This window comes from Coffea arabica, chromosome 6c (assembly GCF_036785885.1).
Source record: "Coffea arabica cultivar ET-39 chromosome 6c, Coffea Arabica ET-39 HiFi, whole genome shotgun sequence".
Classification (NCBI taxonomy): domain Eukaryota; kingdom Viridiplantae; phylum Streptophyta; class Magnoliopsida; order Gentianales; family Rubiaceae; genus Coffea; species Coffea arabica.
In genome coordinates, this window is record NC_092320.1 from 6,594,372 (window position 1) to 6,611,346 (window position 16,975).

A 16,975-nucleotide genomic window follows, 5' to 3' on the forward strand; every position below is an offset into this window, starting at 1 on the left:
TCGCATTTATTTAGATACCTAATTTCTTTTAGAGTAAATTTTTTTTATAATGACGTTGTATATATTATTATCGTTGGATTCATAACATGATGCGTGTAAAAATTAAATTTCAAATTAAAATTTTGCATAGTTATCATTCATCTAACGCTGATAGTTTATACACTGTCTGTCAGTGTAGAAAAGATTAATTATTTCTTCTTTAATTATCTTCTCCTATATCTTTTTTTTCTTTTGGGCTATCTCCTCCCATATAAATTGTGTGAACAACCTTCTTTTTCTTCCTTTTATAAATTGGGAGTGTAAATATTGTCCAAGGAGATTTGGGTTTTCCTTTTTTTTTTTTTTTTTTTTTTATAATAGGAGATTTGAGTTTTCCGTGTATATCAATCGTGAGTTGCATTATCACTTACGTTGCTTAAGTTGTAAACTCCAGTGTTCTCAGTGAAGGATTTTACTTCTGTAGTGATCATGTGGTAAATTTTAGGGTTAACTACATAATACATCCACTTAAACTGCACATTGTATACTACTAGCAGTATAGCAAGTAAATGCATTTTCACACACAATTTTACAGTTTCACTCAAGTACTATGTCTCTATCTTTAGTTAAATGCAAAAACTTACTTCCGAACTTACAAAAGACTAACCAGAACACATTTTGCTCCATCTCTTATTTTCATTCATGATATTGATAAACACTTATAAATAGGATGTCTTTTTTCACCAATTTTAAATAGTAAAAGACAAAGCAAGTCTTCTTTTTTCTTCTTCTTCTTCTTCTTCTTCTTTTCTTTCCCCTTAAAAGCAAAAAAAAAAAATACAAAAAAAGGAAGCAAAAACAAATACTACTACTCGAAAGATGCTAAAGAAAGTGAAGATTCAGACATTTAGTCAATAGATATAGAGAATTGCCTAAGAAAAAAGTAGCTGTAGGATTCTAGACCAACCTCCGACTTCAGTTCAGTGGAAGGCTGAGATAAAGCGCTACGAAATTCTACGCCCCCTTGCGACTTCAGCTGAACTGAGGAAGTGCACCACCCAAGTGAGAGACCTACCCAACGGAAGCGCCAATTTACCGTGGAAAAGGGATAGAGCATGTTAACTGCCAACTGAAATCAGACATCCAGAATTTCTGGACAAATATTGTACCACTCAAATTTTTTGTCCCATCTACTCTCCCTGATGAGGAGTCATCAATCAGAATCACGAGCATGTTAATCCATTCTCAGATTTCCCCTATATTCCCAGCAGATACTACAAAATTCCCACCAACTTATAGTTACTAGACTCTCTCATCACTTCAAAACCTATCCCTGTTCTTTTCCCAACTAGAATCACTGCATTTTTTTCCCCTTTTCCCTATACATATTGTCTAATTCCCAGAAATCAAGAACTCAGTTTCATGGCAACCTCTGCTTTAAATCCCCTATCTTTCAATACTGCGGCTAAACGATCTTCATGGCCCACAAGCAAAAAGTTCAAATCGTTATTATTTAGCCCCGATGGAATTCCCGTTATCATGAGCTGCAAAATGGGTATCTTGAATTCTGGGTTCTACAGTTCTTTGCTGCCTTCCAGTAGCTGCAAGATGATACCTTTAAGCAGTTTCAATCACAGACTTCGTCAATACCCGCTGGGACTTGGCACTTCTGGTAGTCACCAGAGTGGTCAATTTGATTTATCAGGCGTTTCGAAGGGTGGAAAGGGAAAGAGACGGAGCTTTGTCTATGTGAAATCACTGGTGGATGTGGATAAGGTGGTGGAGAGCAGTGGAAGTTTTGTAGGATTTGAAGGAAGTAGGACCTATGATGCCATTGTTATTGGCTCAGGGATTGGTGGACTTGTGGCAGCTACTCAGCTGGCTGTAAAAGGAGCCAAAGTTTTGGTCTTGGAGAAGTATGTAATCCCTGGAGGAAGCTCAGGATTTTATGAAAGGGATGGCTACAAATTTGATGTGGGATCATCAGTAATGTTTGGTTTCAGCGATAAGGTTAGTTAATTTTGATTTAGACATGTCTTGTATTGTAATCGTTTAATAGGCTATGAGTTGCATATCTTGGTTTTCTTGCTAAAATGGAGCAATTTTAAACATTGTATATTCAGTTAGCCTTCACTTTATCATAACTGTTCACACATCGATGAAGCGTAATATTTGAAGTTGATAAGGGAACTGCTACTTATGTGTACGATCTCTGTGGCACTTAATCCAAAGGTTGCTTTGAACCCCCTCGAGCCAACTCAGTGGATTCCAAAAACTTTGTGTTGCTTGGGTAACTCTCCTTCATTTACAAGTTTGTGTTGCTTGACTTGTTAAACCAGTTCTTTTCTTGAGCTTAATTGGCTATCTACATTTGTACATTCCAAACTCTGTTCTATGTATGAGTACATATTTGGCTTCGTTATGTTTTTCTGGGCTCATGGGGCTTCTTTTGCTCTCTTTACTTGTTGATCTTGTCCACTAGGTCTGATTTAAATTTGTCATAAATGTGTAGGGAAATCTGAATTTGATAACTCAGGCATTGGCAGCAGTAGGATGCAAGATAGATGTGATACCTGACCCAACTACAGTTCACTTTCACCTACCTGATGATCTCTCTGTCCAAGTACATAGAGAATACAGTGATTTTGTTGCAGAAATCGTGCATAAATTTCCACATGAAAAGGAAGGGATTCTTAACTTTTATGGTGAATGCTGGAAGGTTTGTTTTCGTTAAGGTGATTGCTGCTTCCTGTTGTAGTATTTTTTTTTAGTTTTTGACACAAAACTTACACTGATGATTTGACTATGTATTCGTAGATCTTTAATTCCCTGGACTCATTGGAGTTAAAATCACTTGAGGAGCCAATTTATCTTTTTGGGCAGTTTTTCAAGAAGCCTATTGAGTGCTTGACTCTTGGTAAATTACGCTGCTTTTAATCAACTTATCAGGTGTCTATGATAGCATAGTCTTATAAATTGATATTATTGCCTACTCATTGTAGGTGTGTTTATGCATCTCTAAGGATATGATATAGGAAAAAAGGGAACAAATTTGGATGAGAGCTACTTGTATGGTTTATTAGTTTTTAATTCTGAATCCTTTTGCAATTTGACTAAAGGAACTGTTGACATTTTTTGATCTAAATTGCATCGATATTATGAGAACAGAACCTTCTGCAGTGATGCAGTGATCTACATTTTGCATAGTTAGTGACATTTATCTGCCATGCTATAAAATTGGATGGCAAATAAAAGTGGCGTTAGTATAATGTTTTTTTGGATTTTAATGATGAGGTGATGATGGAAAGAAGAGCTGTGAGAAGCGATGATGATCATGCTGGTAAAATTTCAAGCATTTAACAATTGATGCTCTGGGTTTCTGAGTCCTTTCTATTTGTTTTTTGATTAACTCATAAACACATGCACAAAGATGATGTTGAATCCTTGTCTGGAAATTGTTAATCTTTAATTAGAAGAAAGAACTTGAAATCCATTTTGACAGAACCTCTAATCATGTTGTTTTTGGCACAAAAGCACAAAACATCTCTTCTCATTTTTCGCTTGCTGTGCTTGTTAGCCTACTATTTGCCCCAGAATGCTGGTGACATAGCTCGAAAGTTCATTAAGGATCCACAGTTGCTATCCTTTATAGATGCAGAGGTTGGTTGACTGTTATTTAATCAAAATTTTCTTAGGCATTGGCTCTTGCTATGACCTATTGGATGGCCTGGTTGAGGTCTAATAACCAACTTTTTCTTATCCCAGTGTTTTATAGTAAGCACAGTTAACGCTTTACAGACACCAATGATCAATGCAAGCATGGTAATCTACTTTTTAGTTTAACCAAATATGTTTTGTTGTCATCATAATGTCTGACATTTTTCTTCTGTAGGTTTTATGTGACAGGCATTTTGGAGGTATTAACTACCCTGTTGGTGGGGTTGGTGAAATTGCCAAGTCCTTGGCAAAAGGCCTGGTTAAGAAGGGCAGCGAGATACTTTACAAGGCAAATGTGACAAACATTATAGTTAACAATGGAAAAGCTGTGAGTTTGACTACTTTCTTGTTCCTCTTCGCTCATGTTGTTTTACGAATTATTTGGGCATGTAAAATGTTAGTTCATTAATCCCAATTTAATTTTTGCTTTAGGTGGGTGTGAAGTTGTCAGATGGAAGGAAGTTTTATGCTAGAACTATCATATCAAATGCTACTAGATGGGATACATTTGGTTAATTCTCAGACTTTGCTTTCAAATCTATGTGAATCATCTTTTAAAGATATTAAAAAGGGCCTATAAGTGTTGATTGCAATGGTCCTTTTGATTTCTAAATGGATGGCACCTAATTATATAAGGTCATTTTTTTCAGGAAAGCTATTAGAAAAGAAAAACCTGCCTAAAGAGGAAGAAAATTTTCAGAAAGCATATGTTAAAGCTCCATCTTTTCTTTCTATTCACGTGGGAATTAAAGCTGAGATTTTGCCACCAGATACAGATTGCCACCACTTTGTCCTTGAGGTGCTGTTGCTATTTGAGAGGAGTGAAGTGCTGTTCACCAAAATCCTTCTAGCCTTTTTCCCCTCATTCTGCTATAGCTTGACTTTTTCTTCCCTTTCTTTGAAGGATGACTGGAAAAATTTAGAAAACTCATATGGAAGTATATTTTTGAGTATTCCCACGGTACTGGATTCGTCATTAGCTCCAGAAGGACGCCATATTCTTCACATATTTACAACTTCTTCCATAGAGGACTGGGAGGTGGGTTTCTTTTGTTCTTTCCTCAAACCGTGCACTACTTCTGAATAGAAAATTCTACCAGCTTCAATAAGTGGGGTTTTAATGTTTTATGACAAGTATAAGATGGCCTCTTCCTATCAGGGACTGTCTAGAAAGGACTATGAGGCAAAGAAGGAGCTTGTAGCAGACAAAATCATAACGAGACTTGAAAAGAAACTCTTTCCAGGCCTGAAGTCAGCAATTGTTTTTAAGGAGGTATAAAGCTCTGCTAGAAGTATCATACTTCTATCAGTAGTCATATGTCGTAGGATATAACTTCTTTGGCTTTTATTCTACTGGGTAGTACCAGACACTTCTTTCATGCTGAAATGTCAAAACTGTCCTTTGTTTGTAATTGGCACATCTTAGAACAGGTCTGTGTGATGCAGCACACCTCTCTTTTTGTAATTCTTCATCCATGTAGTATGCCTGTGTTTGGTGAACCTTTCAGGGTTATGATAGCTTTCTTACTTTTTCTAATGCATCACCAATGGCAGGTTGGGACACCAAAGACACACCGACGGTACTTGGCTCGTGATAGTGGTACTTACGGCCCAATGCCACGTAATACTCCTAAGGGCCTATTGGGAATGCCATTCAACACGACAGTAAGGAAAATTAGTGATTTTCATTAATGTGTTCTTGATTATCAGTGAAAGGACATGCTCCAAGTTTATCTCGTCTAATCAATAGAAGACTGCTTCATGGTGCGTGAAATTTGCAGGGTATCGATGGTCTATACTGTGTTGGAGATAGTTGCTTTCCAGGACAAGGTGTTATAGCGGTTGCCTTCTCAGGAGTTATGTGCGCTCATCGGGTAGGTGCTGACCTAGGTAAGCATTTTCCAGAATCCTTTCTTGGTTACTAACCTTTTATTCACTGAAAATTTCCTTACAAATTAGTTAAACGAAGTTAGCTATGTGGTTCGTGTCACTTCTTGTTTTGTGTTGTTCATTTGACTGGAACATTTTCTCTCATTAATATAGGGCTTGAGAGGAAATCCCCCGTACTGGATGCTGCCCTCCTACGATTACTTGGTTGGTTGAGGACGTTAGCATGAGAATGTTTTTGAGTAAAGAACAAGGGAAAGTCATTAATTTGGCTGAAAGTAGTATCAGTTGAGTTTGAATGTCATGACTAAACACCCAAATTTGATGGGAATATATCTGGTTATAGACACCCTCTCTCATATATGCAATGTTGTCCAGTTGGAATCAAACTCATAGGCACTTCATTGCTGGAGTAGTGCTTATCTAGCTTTCAGAAAACCAATGATTCTTAGTTGAATTGTGAATACAATGGCATTCAGATTTAATTGCAAATGCCATTGTGTATATGACTATTTAAATTTTTATGCAGCATCAATCATAATAATAATCTTTGGTGTGGATATTCATCTCTGTATGGGAACTAAGGAATGTTTTGATATTTGATGATTTCGTTCTATAGCAACGGATCATATTCTCGGATGATGCACAAAAACTTCAACGGGTGTTAAGATCTTGCTGCAAACACAACGAGGAATATGAGTTCATATATCATACTAATATTTTGGAGACCTTGTCCTAGTGTAATTGACTCTTATCACGTCTAAGAAACTCGCATCTCCCGTTTCCGAATTTCTGATACACTAAAGATTGACGACCTGCCTAGAGGTGAAAAATTTAACAATCCTACCTTAGTTATCTTAAAAGAAACGTCTGGCTGCTGTAGATTCTGCTGTAGGCCGCTCATTCTCTTCAAGTCCTAAGTTCCAGGTTGCAGCTTCATCCTTCGTAAAGATACATAGGCTAAGAGTCTGTAGCCAACAACCATGGCTGCCAGCACACTTACTTCTTTGAAACCGCTGTCTATTCTTATCCCTTCAATTGTGTGACTTATGTGTTCATACTGCACCTTCAGAAGAAGCTTGTAGGTGTGATAGTTAAACGACAGATAACTGAGCCAAGATATGAATACTGGTACTTTCTGCAAAATGGAGAAATCCCCTTTTCATTACTCATTTAAACACATAATTGGGAAGTGAAAATCCAGATCTTTTAATCAGGTATGGTTTCTGCTTTACAATTTTTCATTGAAATCAAACTGCCAATCTTCTGGATTACATGGATGTTGAGTTTAGTGTTACCAAAAAAAGTCGTCTCCAGAACTGGTCAGCAGGACTTTGGGTTGGTTTAAGTGGATACCTAAGTGCTGCATGTTTATACAATTAGTTTATGCAGTAATTGGAGGGAGAGTATGCTTACCTTAACAAAATAACCCCCAGCTAACATGAAGGTCATCACAGTAACAGAGGCCAGAGTTGTTGACTTCTTTAGATCCATCAATGTTGCCCCGATTGCTAATCCAAATCCCTGCCATTGAATAATCATTAATGATGGAGTGCAGTAGCTATGTCATTTTCGATAGAAAAAAGTTGATATCATCAAATTCAAAATGGTCAAACCTGAGCTGCTACAATGCACAGGAAAACTGTAACCACGGTGAGGAAAAAAGAACCGGCATTGAGCCTGAGACCTGCCATAAAATATACAACCAGAAGGAAAAGTACTGGCAGTAAAAGGTCAAGTGGAATGTCACTTGTCGTCCTGGCCACAAAATATGCACTTAGTCTATACATGTCAGCTGCTCGTTCCTTGCTCAGCATGGCTCTTTCTTGAGGAAATGTGAATATTGCAGTGAAAACTGGGAAAAATCCCCAGAAGACAGAAATGAAGAAGAGCAACCCAGCCTGCAAAGCCATATTAGGTTGAGAACCATATTCATTCCCGTACTACAGAAAGAGAAACTTTGATATTTGGTACATGACAGACTATCGATGAGATCAGTAGCTTTAGCAAGTAGCCCCAATAAAGACTTTCTAGTTTCTTAAATATATTTGCTGAGACTTTTATCTTTTTGTTTTAAAACATCGTGGTAATAATGATCCACAGTTGTTAATGGACTGGTGAATGTAAATCTCTTTGTTTATCTAATTAGCTCCCCCACCCCCGCCACCCAACAAAAAACCACCTCCCCCTCTCCACGTATTTCTTTGCTGTGAGTGGTCATTGGGATCTGTTGAAGCTACGTCACCTTAAATAAGTCAAAGTGCAGTTGGATCAAAACGAGAAGCTATTGAAGCTATGTTTGGATCGAAATTTCTAGTTTGCAATGGTGGTATTGCACATTAAGCAACTTTCTGTAACAACAGAGTATAGTTAATACCTGATCTTGCACTTCTTTGGGGTTGTTGCTACCAGACTGCCACCACAGCATTCCCAAGATAACAGCAGTTGCAAGAACTTGGGTGATCCTCAACCAGCTGAAATAGTCATGACGCCTTTCTTTGAGTCCTCTCCAGAATAGTATAGAGTACTGTTCAAACCAGCTGGCTCCCCATTCTCTCTTCTTGGAACATACTTGAGACTTAATTGCCTCGTCAATTTGCAGAGGTACCAATAGTTTCTTCTTTTCATTTTCAGCTACTCGTGTCTCATAAGATTCCACAAGATACTGCTTTGACATGAGAAAATCATCACAAAATTTAGATTCTTTTGTTTCTTATGATTATACAGGCATATATTTTGAAGCCCTGAGATGTTAGTAAAACTTATATCCAAGATAACCACGAACGGAAAATTTTGGTTTTTTGCTGTGAGATCAATGTTGACGTCCTGTCTGAACCATTTATTCTTTAGCCCTCAGATGTTAGTAAATTTTGGTTTCATTTATTCTTTAGCAACTTTCTGTTTAAACTATTTGACTTTTGCCTTTTGTTTTCACTGAGAAAATTTATGACCTATATAAGTTTGATATATACTGCTAACTACAAAATAAGTTAAGACCTCCAGATTTCAATTCAAATGTATATAAACCTAGTTAATCATATGCCAATAAAATTTTATAAGTATCTTCACCTCATGCACAATAGTAGGAGATGGTCTTCCATTTCTAGTCTCTGTTTCTGTATTCCCCAATTGTACCCTGTCCTCCAATTCAGAAGGGACTGAAACATCATTTAAATTCCCATTTGCAAGATCTAGCAGGAACTCTGCGGGGTTCATTGCAATTAGTGGTGAGCATCCTACGGAGGAAAAGTAAACCATAGCTTCTGCTGCTTTTCCAAAGTAAAGTAAATTCCCTTTGCCTAGAAGAATCAGTTTGTCAAACTTGTGGAAAAGTCTGCTGGACGGCTGGTGGATTGTGGTGATCACTGTCTTACCAGCCTGCCAGAAAGTCGAAAACATCAGTTTAACATGTTTCCTGTTCCCTATAATTCTTGACGATCATAATCCATCTTTGAGTTATCATTATGTTTGTTTATTTTCTATCAAAAGTAATTTAATGAGGCACAATCAGAATGATAGGAAGCGTGCAATGAGTTCACCCTATCCCCAAATAGTTTATAAATGGATTTGGATCTCAAGGGAGAATTGAAGCAGAATTAATATCGTAGGTTTGTTGAACATAATTTGAGTGATCAATTTTGTCGCCTGTAATTAAGGTAGGAATAACTCTACCCCATTTTATGCAAAATGAATTTGACCCGCAACAAAGGACGATAGAGAGGATTTTGATAGCAGCTTACCTCAGCTATATCCTGCAGAAGTTCAACAATCCTTAAAGCTGTGGTAGAATCCAAGCCAGAAGTGGGTTCATCGAGGAACAAAAGAGATGGGTTTATAATTATCTCATTTCCTATACAGACACGCTTCCTCTCTCCACCTGAAACTCCCCGGACAAAGGAGCCACCAATCATGGTGTCTTGGCACCTGTGCACATGATGTTCCTTGCAAGCTTAGCTTTGTCACTTCTAATCTGCTGGTTGAGTTAAAATCACTTGATACTTCCAGATGCAAGAGAGCGTAAAATTGAAAATTACCTCTCTAATCCAAGCTCATATATTACATCTACGGCGCGTTGTTCTTTTTGCTGTTTTGTCAGTATACTTGGCAATCTCAGCTGGGCTGCAAATGTTAATGTTTCTTTGACCGTAAGGTGCGGGAATAGCACGTCATCTTGGGTCACAAATCCAATCCTGCCAAAAAATGAAATGTTATTCTACTGCATTCATTCCTTTTCGTTTTTAAATTTTATCTATCATACCTGGAATTTGCTTTGACATTATCTTAGGAAGAAATGAAAATATGCAGCTGAATGTATAATTTGCAGCTTTGTGTAGGTTTTGATGGATAACCAGTTTGATTGACCAGTTCAACGAAATTTATCCTGATTGCGGTTCTCCTAGTCCTAGGCACTTCTTTACTCAACTGTGCTAGTTAAGGTTGATGCATTTGGAGTTCATGCGTTTTCATTTTTAGCTATAGTTTGAATCTGGGTAATATGCAGATGGGACTTGCAGTTTCTTCTTAGTTTTCTCTTTTTGTGAGCAAATAATAAGATTTACACCAGACCTGTTGTTCATAAATTGAGAGATTAGGAATTGGCTTCGTATGATCTGGAGGCATGTGCGATTATGTTGGTGCTTTTGAATAATCATTTCACATGACATGATTTGAGGGTACTTGTAGTTGAGTTCTGCAAAAATGTGAAACTTCTGAAAAAGAACTATATACCTGCTTTTTAAGAACTTCGAGTACGGCTGGTCATTGTATGTAACTGAACCGCCTGTTGTTGCTCCCCTTAACCTGCCACCCAGCAGACTGAGCAGGGTAGTCTTTCCGCTTCCTGAAGGGCCCATCAGTGCCAGAACTTCACCGGGATTTACTGAACCGGTTATCCCGTTCAATATATCCTTCTCAATTGTTGACGTCACTCCTTTAATGACTATCTTGTATGATACATCGGTGAACTGCAGTTAGGAAGAAAAGTTCAGTATAAGCTGACGGACAAGAATTTTCTCTATTCTTTCTTCGTGTCGTGAAGTGTGCAGGTGGTGTGATTGTGGACACCAAGTTCATGAAACTTATCATAATGGCAATATAATACTACGGTAATCGTGCACTGAAGCCGTACACTTAGCCTTCTACATGACTGAAAACTTACAGAATTCTGGAAGCAAAATGCTGGTGGCAAACTTGAAACAGCTCTACAGACTCATTTAAACTAACTTGACCTTTTGGTTAAACCTTTTCCTTCATCTCCTATTCCGACTATTAGGTTATTATCTGGTTAAAGGAAAGTCTTGTACAAAAAGCCATATGAAATGAGATTCTGTACAAGACTGAACCTGACATGCTAGCAATGTTCAAATGGGTCTCGGTGATCGTTACATAAATCTCCACCCCTGCCTGTCCAAATAGATAGTATTCAATCAATCCAAGATGCAAGTAGAAAAGATGGGTGGTTCGACACCAGGTCATGCTCAAATTTGTGAATGAAATAGAGCAAAAATTTTGGAAGGATTCTGCATGGGGGAGCATTTCACCTTCAGATATATTGGCAAGGTGGGCTCTGTGTGAATCTTCTTCTTACGGGTGCCTGCTTCAAGATCTTCTGCAAAAAAAAAAAAAAAAAAACACAGATTTTTACCGGGCATAAGTTATATGCCAGCCATGTATAAATGGATGGGTGACAAACTTGGAAGCGGAAGTAGGCAAGTAGCACTGACATCATCAGATCATGCATTGATGCTAGAATTGCTATTCAGCTTATTTTCGTTTCCTGACGTTCTTTTTCTCAAGCTGTCCTGAAGAACTCTAGTAAGGCGTTTTTTATATCAGTCATTAGCATATAAATCATCTATGTAGTGAAACGCAGTATTTTAATCTCATTCACTAGATAAGCCTTGATCTTCTTGATTTTGTAATTCAGAGCAACCGCCCTCTAATTCATCCCATGCCAACTTTTTAAGCAACAGGGAAAAGCTAACCCTCCACTTGACATCCTTACCTAAGCTAGATGCAAAATATTAGCTACTGAATGGGGGTGATACAGCCGCCGTTCCTTTGCTCTACCAACTTTTACTTCAGATGCACATTTGCGCAGCTTGTAGCATGGCAACCCCAAAGTGCACGGACAAGTTTCAATACTTCCATTACCGTTGCTAAAGAATCTCAGCTCCTTAATTAGTGGAACGGTTGAAAACTGTTTATAAGCTGACAAATGGTCCAGAAAAAGTAAGATGCTTGCTTAATGCAGCCGAGTAATGTTTTCGACAAAAATAAAAGTATATATATATATATATATATATATATCCCGCTTGACACATGCCCAGCGGTCGGGTGCTGGACGGTGGTGCCGTTAAGAATTACTAAGATATAAGGGCCGGGAGAGCGGGGAGGAACGTCACCAGAGCAAGAAACATGTACATGCAGCTATACTTGTCACCTAAGGGGACACTCTGTCTACTTTTGCTGCTTCTGGTGCCGTGCCATGCTGACAAAATTTTCCAACTTGCGGAGAAATCGCTTTCATTTTGGTGTCATCCACGCTGTGACATTGGCAGAGCCACAACGTAGATGGAGTTAGGGTTGGACTTGGGAGTCGACGAGGAGGACCATTTTGGGCCCACCAGTAACCAGGCTCCCCCCCTTATCTGGTTACATTTTGAGTTTTGACCTCAACAAGTGGCTCACGGATTGGGCAGTCGTGCAGTTTTTGGTAGTTTTGGGCCCCCCCCCAGTACTGGAAAATGGACCACAAATGTTTGTCTTACCATCATTACTTCAGCGGATTATTCAGGACCACTAGAAATAAACAAAGCGACTCCCTCAATTCACGGCCGGGGGAAGGAATTCATTTCCGAAATATAAAATCTATACCTATGTCACGAATAAAAGGCCAATCATGAGTTTTATAAGTTGTTTAGTGGAAAAGCTCGTTCGTAATTTTATGAAAAACAATCATTAGGTTGTTTGGATTGAAAGTTTTTGTATCAAAACATACCGTGACGATATAATAAAAAAATCATTAAAAAATATATTTACAATACAAACAAGTGTTAAGATACCGTTTGGATTGTTATTTTGTAAAATAAAAAAAATATTATAATGATTTAATCTGTGTAAAATAAAAAAATATATTTACAAAAAAAGAAAAAGTAAAAATTTTTGTTTAGAAAACTACAATCCAACGGGTATTTAAAGAAACAACAAAGACGAAATAGTAATAGCCTTTGAAACCTTTAGCTTTGAGTTAACCAAAGGCTCCCATCTCCCAACAAATTGATTGCGAAGGTCGTAAAATTTTACCTGGGCATTGCCTTTTGTGTATTCATTTAAATGACGTATGATGGATGGGGACTTTTACGGCTGAAAAGCATAGCCCAAGGATAAAAATTAAAAACAGGTTAATTAACATCAGAGAAAAGACCTTTAACGTTTTCCTCTTCTAAATGTTGTATCCTCTATCGCAGCTCCTCAACAAATGGAGGCCTTCTTTTAAGGCTTAGCAGAGGCTTCTCTATTAATTTTCCCGTAATCGTTTCTCTGGGATTGGAGAATTGGGTAGTTAAGTTCTCAAGTTTATCTCAAGAGTTGTCGATTTTTTGGATTAAATTTGGAATTAAGTTTAACTAACTAATTTCAAAAATCTGAAAAAAAAAAAAAAAACCAAACCAATGGAGGCACTATTAATGTCGGCTGTTTGTTAGCAATCTTCCACTTACAATGATGTGCCCTCGCGAAAAGGGAAATCTCCAAATTTCCAAATTCATGATTTCCGACGCCATCCACTTTGAACCCAAATTTATCTGTTTAGCATTTTTGGCAAAATAGGAGTGAGGAAACAGGATATCAATTGTGGCATAAAATCCCTATCAAGAACGACCTCAATCCATTTGCATTTTACACAGGTCTTACGAGGGATGGACCGGACCTTCTTCTTAAACTTCACATCTAACAATAATCAGTCAAGTATTTTCGTATATATATATATATATTGGAGCGTGAGATAAATTAGAACCATTAATTCTTTATGAAAAAATTTGAACGCTTTTCGGATATGAAACTATCCTAATTAAAAGAAATTGGATATCACACGCATGAGGGATTAAAGGCAATCTTCACATCATTATTAAAAAAAAAAAAAAAAAAAGGCACAAATCAAAGACGAATTCTACGCAACAGCAGAAGAATGCTCAAAAAAGAAAGCAAGAAAAAAAAAAAAAAAACTCATGTGATTAAATTGTAAAACACTAAACGCTTAGGAGAATATCACAACGTAAAGCAGAAATAATAAACGAAGAATTGTCCAGAACCATAATAAAGACTTACGAATATCATCATCGCTGAAAGGTTTACTATCGGCGATCTCATCGGGAGGCATGGTGAAGCCGGTGAAGGAAAAGGACAAGCCTAGGCTGGCACTGGAGGCTCGGCTCAAAGCCGCACCGCTGCTGACGTCATCCAAGTCGAATTTCATCTGAGCACTGCTCCATTTCCTAATGTGAGCATTCTTACCAGTGCTACTCCCGCTCCGCCCTGGCGACGGCATTGCCAGCCTTTTGCTGGACTTCCTCGAGAGGGTGCCCGTGCCAGTGCCACCGTTCTCCACTGCTGCTCCAGCAGCCGCCGTCTCGCTGGAGGAATGAGTTGGAGACTTCATTATAGTGGCCACGGTCTCTGCTAGTTGATCGGACCTTGTCCTTAGTAGACTTGTCGAGTTTGTTTTCTGATCGGCCATGATCTGTTGCATTATTAGCAAAGAGGTTTTTAACCAAATTAACTTTAATTAGTATATATATATATATATATATATATATGCATTCATGAAAACATAAAACTTACTAACGGGCGATAATTAAATACAGCCTAGTTAGGCCTTGCTACACCTAGAGGCTCGAATTTGGATTCTCCTTCCTACCTTCTTTCTCTAGTTAGTTGTTTCCCTCCTCTTTTTTTTTTTTAATGCAAAAATGAAAAAATAAGAAAATATTTTAATTAGACGGAATTTTGAGCCACAGGTTTTAGTCCCATCTGCTGCGCTCGATCTCTGGATCGAACATGTTAAAAAAGAAATTTAAAAAAGGGATGAGCAATTTACAATTTCCAAGAAAAGGGCAAAAATAATGTGCATTAGAATGCAAAGCGCCTAGGGAGCAGGCAAATATTAAACCTGATTAGAGGCTCGGACATGCTATGACAAGGGTTTTGTTCCCCAAACCCAACTTAAGATGGAGAAGAGAAAGAGATTATTACCAGCTGCTCTATTCATTTTCTTTCTTAAAAGAACCTTGAAATTGTTGGCAAAAAAAAAAAAAAAAAAGAAACTCTTGACCTCATAGGAGAGAGTTGGGAGAAGTGCACAAGGTTATCATCTGCCTACCAAAAGGAAAAACTCTGAAGGAAGTGCACAAATTTTTCCAAAAGGAGGAAGATAAAATTTCATGAAACTCTACTTATAAACATTCCCGCCGGGAAGGGGGGGGGGATTTGGGGGAACATGTAAAGTAAAGTTCGTTTTGGCAGAAAATGGATTTTTGAAGTAGACATACAATGCAAAATTGAGTTCGTAGGTGCATGCAGTGGTGATGAGAGGAGGATCTGAGAGAGGTAGAGATGCCCGTGGAGGAGCGAGTCTTGAAATGGAGTTGGATACAAAAATGATGATCTGAACGGAGAGGAGATGGAGTAGATTACCTTTAGACGAAGGTGTCAGGGCAGGAAGGTATGCAGTTGAATTAACTATACCTTGTCAGGCTGAAACAACCGTTAGCCAGGTGCGTGTGGAATGTTTTCCTATTGTATAGGAGGAGGAGTAAGGCCAATGGGCAGTATTTCACTGTTTCTCTCGCAGTCTCAAAGTCTTGGTCGGTAACAACATCTCTTGTGGTACAAGCAGCTGCGGCTGTTCTCCTTTTATATCGTGAGATTAAGAGAGTCAACCAATTTACACTTTTGCCCATACAGCTGTTAGTGACTAGCCTGCTAGTGTTTCAATCATTACTTTGCCAAAAGATCTAAGATTAATTTCTTTTTTGGACCCTTAACCAGTAGAGGTCTTCCAACTTTAGTTTTTAAATTTCAATTTTAGCTAATTTACATCCTCAGCTATAATATCCGTCCTATTTCACTCCTCTCATTGATCAAATCGATTAGAGATGTATATATGTGTGTGTGTGTGAGAGAGAGAGAGAGAGAGAAACTATTTTGATTAGAGTTGTTTTTCACTTCTACGTAGCATGTCTAATTGAAGAGGATTGATGGATTATAAGTCAATAGAATTTTACTCATATTGAATCCTATTTAGATTATATTATCTGCTTAAGAATATCTCTAATTTTTATAAAAACTTCAAAAAAAAACTAATTTTATGTTAATGACATCTGCTTTCCATCAATTATTACATAAAACTATAGTAAAAAAAATTTCAAATTGCAATTATTGAAATCTTATATATTTCATAAATTATTTCTTTTCACCACCATGTGGTTGATTAGTATTCAAATTGTTCATCATCTTTTCCCTTATTGTTAGTATCTTATATAATACAAAATTTAAAAATTCATCTCTATCAACTAAAATTTCTCATTTTTTCTTTTAATATATACTTAACAACCGTTTTTTTTTTTGGTTGAAATCCTATCTCAACGAGAAAATATTAACTTTCCTTCTTTGTGTTCGCTTGCTAAAATTTGTGCATGTTAATTCTAGAATTTGTACATGTATCTATTATTGGTGATTCAGTATTTTGTAATTTTTATAGTTTTGATTAAATAGCTATCATGGTTTACTTTAGCACTGATTTGACCAATTTATTTGTTATAATTCCATATATTCCGTGAAAATTTAAGATTGTTACATTGTCTCTACGCATCCAATTTTTTTCTTATTTGAGTATATATGTAGGGGAACATAAAGAAGGAAGTTTAAAAGAGGTCGAATCAGATCAAAGTTTTCTATGCATTTGATGACTTTGTTTGTTTTAACGTTTTGTAGTGTTATGCAGGAAAATTTTCATTTTGCCGAGTAGTTATCTACTCTATGTATCTTTTATAGTTTAAGTTAATGTTCGCGCGAGAAAACTAAAATTTGTATTCTTATAAATTTGTCTTTTTTCATATTAGTCTATGATGTAAAAAGTTAATCTTTGACTTTTCTCTTATGTTCCTCCAGATTGCAGGAGTAGGAGTGGCTTACAAGGGTCATTAATCACAGAGAACATAAAATTTCAAAATCATGGAAAGAAGTAGGGGTGTTTTATAAATTTTTCTCATATTATGCTATGATGTAAAAAGTTAATCTTTGAGTCTTCTCTTATGCTCATTCAAATTGCAAGAGTAGGAGTGGATTTTATAGGGATCATGAATCGCAGAGGACATAAAATTTCAAAATCATG

General features: G+C 37.2%; 2 protein-coding genes across 7 annotated transcripts; one reads left to right on the plus strand and one right to left on the minus strand.

Annotated features, from left to right (window-relative positions):
- Positions 1-840: 840 nt before the first annotated feature.
- Positions 841-6,143, plus strand: LOC140008376 (prolycopene isomerase, chloroplastic-like). 2 transcript variants are annotated; one of them, XM_072052456.1, is made up of 13 exons: positions 841-1,989; positions 2,492-2,698; positions 2,797-2,896; positions 3,557-3,639; positions 3,745-3,801; positions 3,872-4,024; positions 4,129-4,207; positions 4,347-4,495; positions 4,601-4,735; positions 4,856-4,969; positions 5,251-5,361; positions 5,478-5,586; positions 5,740-6,143. In XM_072052456.1, exons 1-13 carry the CDS (start codon positions 1,402-1,404, stop codon positions 5,811-5,813), a joined length of 1,959 nt encoding a protein of 652 aa, XP_071908557.1. In that variant the 5' UTR covers positions 841-1,401; the 3' UTR covers positions 5,814-6,143. The 2 variants fall into 2 exon arrangements, with proteins under 2 accessions (XP_071908557.1, XP_071908558.1); XM_072052457.1 differs by lacking the exon at positions 3,745-3,801.
- A 71-nt stretch (positions 6,144-6,214) lies between these two features.
- On the minus strand, positions 6,215-15,461 carry LOC140008375 (ABC transporter G family member 22-like). 5 transcript variants are annotated; one of them, XR_011815769.1, is made up of 12 exons: positions 15,277-15,453; positions 13,912-14,323; positions 11,124-11,191; positions 10,312-10,547; positions 9,618-9,773; positions 9,324-9,507; positions 8,653-8,961; positions 7,961-8,251; positions 7,200-7,484; positions 7,000-7,107; positions 6,431-6,721; positions 6,215-6,258 (listed from the first exon to the last, which is right to left on the minus strand). XR_011815769.1 is itself a non-coding variant. In XM_072052453.1 (11 exons), the coding sequence occupies exons 2-11, from the start codon at positions 14,318-14,320 to the stop codon at positions 6,500-6,502; spliced, it is 2,268 nt and encodes a 755-aa protein (XP_071908554.1). In that variant the 5' UTR covers positions 14,321-14,323; positions 15,328-15,461; the 3' UTR covers positions 6,260-6,499. The 5 variants fall into 5 exon arrangements, 4 of the variants coding, with proteins under 4 accessions (XP_071908554.1, XP_071908556.1, XP_071908555.1 ...); XM_072052453.1 differs by lacking the exon at positions 6,215-6,258 and having other exon boundaries at positions 6,260-6,721; positions 15,328-15,461; XM_072052455.1 differs by lacking the exon at positions 6,215-6,258 and having other exon boundaries at positions 6,260-6,721; positions 11,124-11,188.
- Between the last annotated feature and the right edge of the window lie 1,514 nt (positions 15,462-16,975).